At 34.3% G+C, this 7,788-nt stretch overlaps 1 protein-coding gene across 1 annotated transcript; it reads right to left on the bottom strand.

Annotated features, from left to right (window-relative positions):
* Window positions 1-3,120: 3,120 nt before the first annotated feature.
* Window positions 3,121-4,527, bottom strand: LOC107793627 (uncharacterized protein At4g06744). The gene has a single exon (XM_016616017.2). The coding sequence runs from the start codon at window positions 4,417-4,419 to the stop codon at window positions 3,139-3,141; it is 1,281 nt and encodes a 426-aa protein (XP_016471503.2). The 5' UTR covers window positions 4,420-4,527; the 3' UTR covers window positions 3,121-3,138.
* Between the last annotated feature and the right edge of the window lie 3,261 nt (window positions 4,528-7,788).

Here is a 7,788-nt window from a genome sequence, read left to right as displayed (position 1 = left end):
TTAACTCATACAACTAGTGTCAGTTGTATGAGACACAAAATAAAATTTTCCGTTCAAAACTGGTGCCCCAATCTAGGTTGTTCCAAATGACACTGGCGACAGATAGGTCCTGAATTCGAGTCACGTTGGAGGGAAAGTAACAACAACAACAACAATAACAACAACCCAGTATAATCTCACTTAGTAGGGTCTGGGGAGGGTAGTGTATACGCAAACCTTACCCCTACTCTGGGGTAGAGAGACTGTTTCCAAATAGACCCCCGACATCCTTCCCTCCAAGAACTTCCCACCTTGCTCTTGGGGAGTCTCGAACTCACAACCTCTTGGTTGGAAGTGGAGGTTGCTTACCATCAGAGCAACCCTCTTGTCTGGAAACACTATAAATCCTCCTAAATTTGCGAGGGAAAAAAATGACACTAGCTAGTAGCTAGAGGTATGGTTCAAAATGACATTGACTTGTAGTTGGCGAAAGGTTAAAAAGATTGAGTTTGAAAACTCAATTTTTACAAACTCCATACAAATAACAGCTTATAGAATCAGTCACACATCTCTTGAAACCTACACAATTGAGGCTCTCAAATAGTTGGAGTCGTATTCCTTTGTATTTTGGAGCATTACACCAAAGAGACAAATGCCACTTGTTTTTCACTTTCTAAACAGCTCTATATAGAGTCTGCTCCACATAATGCGACTTTTCGTATGTAGTGAAAGAACTTTACACAATATTGCCGCCTACTTCGTGTGGCCTGCAATGAAGTCCAACTACCTTGTAGGGGCTGTCGATAATTTTTGTGGCATAAAGACAAATTTCATAAGGGGCCTTAATTTTTATTTTTTTTATTATTTATTTGCAATCTATTTTTTTAGCTTTTCTTTTTATTTTTGCACAAACTCGAAGCATTTAGAACTAGTAAAGTTTATTTAGGTTCCATTCAAAAGACAAATTGTTAATCACAAAAAATGTAGTGTTTATTGTTTGAAAGGTTTGTTTACCCTTAAAATGGATAACAATTGAATTTATATACGGTTTTAAAGATACGTGGATTAATTTAACACAAATAAGTAAGAGCATGAAGTAAATGAGTTAAAGATACTATGAATAATCAAACCAATCGTGACGTTATGACCTAACTTGAACCTGGATTGGGCGATAGTTTCTGCTCTCGGTTAAGTCTAAGACCAATCGAAAACAAAGAACAAAAATAAAGTAGAGACTTTTCAATAGTTAGAAAGCAGAGAAATAATTTTATCTTGCCTTGGTATGTGTGTTACCATGTCCATTGAATGAAAAAACTTCCCCTTTATATAGTAGGAGAATTTCATCCATAGTACAACTCTAAAATAAAAAATTCTTCTTTCTCGTCAATTAATGATATACTACCGACACTGGGCAAGATTCGTGTCGTGATATCTGGTTGGGTGCGGATATCACGGCCTTCTGTTAGTCGTGTGCAACCGCGCATTTGTAATGCTTTTCGAGATTTTGGAGCTCGTTTTGGGTTCGGAGAGTGTTGTCTTATTAGGTTCAGTGACGAACACTCCGTTCGGGCCTTAGTACGAGAAGTCCCCGACTTTGATTACATATTTTTGCTTTGTTTGACCCACCGAAAAATTGAAATATATGTTACCCCGATTTCACCCGTGTACAAGGTGAACTCAGAAGTAATACGTCTACTAATTTACCAAATGGAACAACAAATGAAGAGCTTGGTTAAGAGGAGTGAGGTCGGATTAGTGGTAAACACCTCTACCACCGACTAACTGGTTGATGGTTCAAAGAAAATTATGAGAAATAAATTATTGTGAAAATTCTTAGAAGTGCACTTTCTTGCAAATACTATTGAAAAAAAGTATACCTAATTATTAGGGTACATAAACAACATATCTAATGTCCACCATTAAGCACTTTCCATAGCACGCCAAAATCATGTGGTTGTATTTCCTCAAACCGAAAAACGCACAAGGTCTATTAATTTTTTTTAATGGTTTTTCGCTTAGTTTGTGGTACCCGCTTGAGACCCTGATTAATGCGCAGTCAAAATCTTTATTAGAATCCTTTTTATTCTCATGACTTAAACCCGAGACTTCTAATTAAGTATGGAGGATCATACATTTTATTATCACTTTTGGTTGTAAGGTCCATTCCCTTAGCATTAAGGTACAACTGCTATGTTAGTAACGGATCCAACTCCCCTCCATTTCCTATTTTCTCCATTTTGCAAAGTTCCTATTTAGATTGGAGATACTTTATTTAATTGAATAAATTAAAGCTCTACCCACAGTTAAAATATTTAATTCCTTCCCATATTCATTCTCAAATAATATCTTTTGCAATCCCATAATTATAGCTAGACATTTATTATCTAGGATTCCTTCTCTCTTTCTTGTAATAATTTTTGTCTTCTGTGAATTATTTTTTTTTTTCAATTCTACAAAATCTTCCATTCTCATTAAAATTTTAAAAAAAAATTAAATGTAAGTTCCGATGTTAACGAGCTATGTGGGTTTCCTAAAATCTTGGTGCATTTTGATTGCGTGAAGAACATGTTTGGCTCCTGAATGAAAATCTTGATCAAAAGAAAAAAAAGTTGTGATGCTTTGCGGTTTACTTCTTTGGCAATGGTGATGCTTTTACACGGCTAAAGTTGAAGAAAGTTTGAACTAAAATTGGTGCAAGATTGGAGCTTACTTCTTTTATTTGTATCGTTCTTTAATTATTATCAAAGTTGGAACTTACTTCTAATACTTCTTATTTTTAATAAGAATGGAAGCTTTTATAGATTGAAAAAAAAAATTAACTCACAGAAAGAAAATCGCTACAAGAAAGAGAGAAGGAATCTTAGATAATGTTAGCTATAATTGAGGGATTGCAAAAGATATTATTTGGAAATGAATAAAGGAAGAAATTAAATATTTTAACTATGGTTAGGGCGTTATTTTATTCAATTAAATCTCATCCATTGATTTTTAACCATGCTAAGTGTCTCCAATCCAAATAGGAACTTGGAGAAATGGAGAAAATAGGAAATGGAGGGGAGTTAGAATCCGTTAGTAACATATTATTTTCCTTATTCAGTGTTCAAAAGAGATTTACGTATTGAGTTTTCAGAAGAAAGAAAAGACACTAAAACAAAGGCTTCAATACAACTTTGTAATTTTTGACAAAGCAGAGTAAGAAATCAAATGTCTTTCTGCTCTAGGTGGTCTATTGGGACGAAATTTCGGAATTTTACAAGGTATCACATTATAAGTCTTCTGTAATGGACACAATTTAATTTGCCCCCGAAATATTAAACACTCTACTATTGATCTCTGATTAGGAAGACCTAAAATGCAATTTTTCTCAACATTAAGAATTCCCTTCTTGATCAACTCCCTACATAATGGCCCAACTTTTGTAAAATAATTATATGACAAAGTAAAATTCACTAAATTTGTTAGTGAACAGACCACTTCAGGAACCTGTCCATAGAGCAAATTTCCAGCAAAATTCAATTGCTCCACACTTTCTAAACACCCAAAAGAACATGGCAATGGACCAGTTAACATGTTATATCCAACGTCAATCACAATTGCTTTTTTTAGAAGTCCTAATTCATAGGGAATGCAACCAGTAAGCAAGTTGTTCAAGAACAGAATTTCCAACAAATTTGGAGCCTGTCCAATGCTACGTGGAATTGGACCAATGAATTTGTTGTTGGCTAACGTTAAATATAGAGCAGTGGTTGATCCAAGGTTGTCAGGAAGTTTTTGTATGAAGTTATTGTTGTTAAGAAAAAATGCATCAAGATTCTGTGTGAAAATCTGAGGTGGGATTATTCCAGTGAAGAGATTATAACGAATATCTAAGAAAGTTAGAGTCTTGATATTGAGAACTGACAAAGGGAATGTACCGATGAATTTGTTGTTACTAAGATCAAGCTCATAGAGATATGGAAGTTGAGTAATTTTTGAAGAAATTATGCCCGAGAAATTGTTGCTATTTGCATGGAATATGGCTAAATCAGGGAGTTGATCGATAAATCCATCTAATGTGGGAGCAGTGAGTTGAAATCCATTGAAATCTATAGAAGCAAGAGAAATTGCTGAGGTATTATAAGGTGGATTATCACAGTAAAATCCTTTGTAGTTGCAGATATCAGGGCCTGTCCAAGATTGAGTGACACCTAAAGGATCAAGAGTGATTGTGCTTTTGAAATTTTGAATTATTGGGAATATTAAAGCAAGTCTTTGGTCTAAGAAGGTTAAATTTGGTGCTGGTAAAGGTGGTAGTAATTGGCTAGTGCAATTTCTCAAAACTGAAAAAAATATGAAGAAATAAAGAATCATCATGGAACTGGAAAATATTGAAAAATTCATGAAGAATGTGATGAGAAGAAATTGTTGATGGTCATTTTCTTTTATAGCATAAAGATTCATAATATCCTTTTGGTAGGTGAAGTCTTGAAAAGATAGAGGCTCATAATTTCACATTGTAGTGGGAATTTGGAAGCTTTGAATTGAGAGTTCCATTTAGCAGAGATTGGATTGTGTGTATTTCATTTGATATATAAAAAAATAGTTAGAACTTTATTGGAAAATGGAAAGTAAAGAAGAGATTCAGAAAGTTCATGTGAATGCTGGCTAAATAGGGTCTAAAAATGTTCAAAGTGGCGCACCGCTCTGGCCATAAACCTAAAGCAATCATGTTTAGGTGGATGAATGTGGAATTTCGTTGAAAAATAAGTGTGGAGTCAAATGTCACGCTTTTATAACCACATAAATACTCTTTTGTTATGAAATATAACTCAAAGTAGCAATATGAAGCAAGGAAATAAAAACAATTTAGTAAAACATGAACAAGAAATGGAGATAGAGAGAAAGAAATTTTTTTTCTTCTTTAATTGTGTGTATTTTCCTATATATTACAAGGCCTTTATATAGGCATGAAAAGTGAAGAAAATATGTCATGGAATATGTCATTGAATACGGAAAATATGTTATTGAATATGTCAATAAGCATTTAACATGAAGATCATGGAGGAAGAGTAGACATCCACCATAATATGATATTTATCATAACAACCCCCCTTGGATGGCCATAAATAATGTGCCTCGTTAAAACCTTATTAGGAAAAAACCCTATGGGAAAAAAAATTCTAATGAAGGAAAAGAGTACACATATACGCATTTTGGTTGCCTCGTTAAAAACCTTGCAAGGAAAACCCGGTGGGACAAAACCTTGTAAGGAAAAAAGAGTACACCGTGTATTAACTCCCCCTGATGAGAGCATCAGTTCACATCCTTCAGCCTTCGCATCCCAATCTTGTACACCAGTTTCTTGAAGGGTGACGTCAGTAGAGATTTGGTGAACAAATCAACCATATTATCACTTGAACGAATCTGTTGCACATTGATATCACCATTCTTTTGAAGATCATGTGTGAAAAATAACTTTGGTAAAATGTGCTTTGTCTTATCTCCTTTTATGAATCATCCCTTCAATTGGGCTATGCATGCTGCATTGTCTTCATACAAAATTATAGGTTGTTTGTCACACTTCAAACTACATTTGTCTCGGATAAGATATATTATAGACCTCAACCAAATACATTCTCGACTTGCTTCATGAATAGAAATTATCTCAGCATGATTAGAAGAAGTAGCCACGATTGATTGCTTTGTCGATCGCCAAGATATGACAGTGCCTCCACATGTAAACACATAACATGTTTGAGATCAAGCCTTGAGTGTATCAGATAAATACTCTACATCGGTATAACCAACAAGATCGGGATTGCAGTCATTGCCATAAAATAAGCCCATATTGGTAGTCCCTTTTAGATAACACAATATGTGTTTGATTTCACTCCAATGTCTCCTTGTAGGAGCAGAGCTATATCTTGTTAAGACATTAACTGAAAATGTTATGTCACGCCTTTTAGTGTTAGCAAGATACATTAGTGCATCAATTGCACTAAGATATGGTACTTCAGGACCAACAAGTTCTTCATTATTTTCATGAGGTCGGAATGGATCTTTATTTATATCGAGTGATCTCACAACCATCGGGGTACTAAATGGATGTGCGCTTTAATATGCTGATTGATTGATAAAAATTTCATCTTTCATATACTCAATTTATAGACCAAGACAAAATTTTGTCTTTCCAAGATCTTTCATTTCAAATTCTTTCTTTAAACAGTTTACTGCTTTAGGAAGCTGCCTGGGAGTTGTAATGATATTTGAAACAACATACACAAAGATTATAACAAATTCAAATCCAGATCCTTTTTTAAAGATACAAGGACAAATTGAATCATTCTTGTACCCTTCTTTCAATAGGTACTCACACAAACGATTATACCACATGCGCCTTGATTATTTCAATCCGTATAAGGATTTTTGAAGCTTTATTTAATAGATTTCTTGGAAATATTAATATGCTTCAGAACAATTTTAATCCTTCAATGATTTCCATTATACGCATATCAAGTTTTCATGTATTGCTAGATTAAAACTTGAAATAATTATATTCACCATAAGAGAACATGTCTCCATATAATCAATGTGAGGATATTTACTAATTTTCTTGTGTCACAAGTCGTCTTTATGTCTATCGACATGAACTTTTTGCACAAGAACATATTTATACCTCCATTGGCTTTATACTTTCAGGTGTTGGGACTATCCGCCCAACTTCACATTTTTTCAAGTGAAGTCAATTTTCATTGTGTATTTTTCATTTGGCCAATCATTTATCTGTCCAAATTTCATGACATATTTGAGCTCAAGATCCTCGTCAATATTAATAATATTGAGCGTTACATTATGTTAACAATATCATCGATGATCACTCTACGTCGGTTCCATTATTACCTAATAAAGACATAACTTCCGAGTTTTCTTTACTGGGTACTCCTAGTTTTGGACTTCACGTTGGAGCCTATTCTTGGTATCTTGATTATTGACGAAATGGCCCCGGGGAATAATGGATCCATGACCTATTCTGAGTTTAAATTTTCTCATTAACGATTGGAAATCCCGCATGTCCTCTAATCAATTGACCAAGTTCCTTAATAATTGAGGTGAGCCATATTTAATAGCACAAATAGATTATGGCCGTCTAGTGTTAGTTTAAATACCCTTTCAAAAATGGAATTGAGGTGCGCCGCGCCAAATAAAATCCCAAATGCGTGGTCCTCGGTTAAACTAATTTTTTAAAACCTTTAGAATTTGAGGCGTGCCATCTAGCAAATTTCCATGACCCTCGCAAAGTAAAAAAAATGCGTACTTTAGGCGTGTGTTTTAATAATATTACCTTCCTAAACTCGGGTACGCATTTCATGTGACCCAAATTAAAATCTTAATAACGTCGAATAAAATGTGTTTCGGATTGCGGGTGCATTTCATATGGCGCGGTCCAAGGACATATTTTAGACGACGTTAAATCTACTTTAAAATTAATTAAAAGCAGTTAATAATTTAAAATTGTACCATAGGCTAAAACATGTATTAAAATCAGATAATATGTCAATTATAATTGTTTAAGCAACCGTGCTAGAACCACGAAACTCGGGAATGCCTAACACCTTCTCCCGGGTTAACAGAATTGCTTACTTAGAATTTCTGGTTTGCAGACTTCAAAAGAAAAGTCGAATTTCCTTGATTTGGGATTTTAAAATAAATCGGTGACTTGGGATACCAGAAAACAAACCATCCCAAGTGGCGACTCTGAATAAAAATAAATAAATAATCCCATTTCAAATAATGTCACTTTAATTGAAAAAACTCCCTATATATACCCTC

The sequence above is a fragment of the Nicotiana tabacum genome, chromosome 7, assembly GCF_000715075.1.
Source record: "Nicotiana tabacum cultivar K326 chromosome 7, ASM71507v2, whole genome shotgun sequence".
NCBI classification, from domain to species: Eukaryota; Viridiplantae; Streptophyta; class Magnoliopsida; order Solanales; family Solanaceae; genus Nicotiana; species Nicotiana tabacum.
The sequence above is the reverse complement of the archived record's forward strand: the minus strand, read 5'-3'. Positions and strand labels throughout refer to the sequence as shown.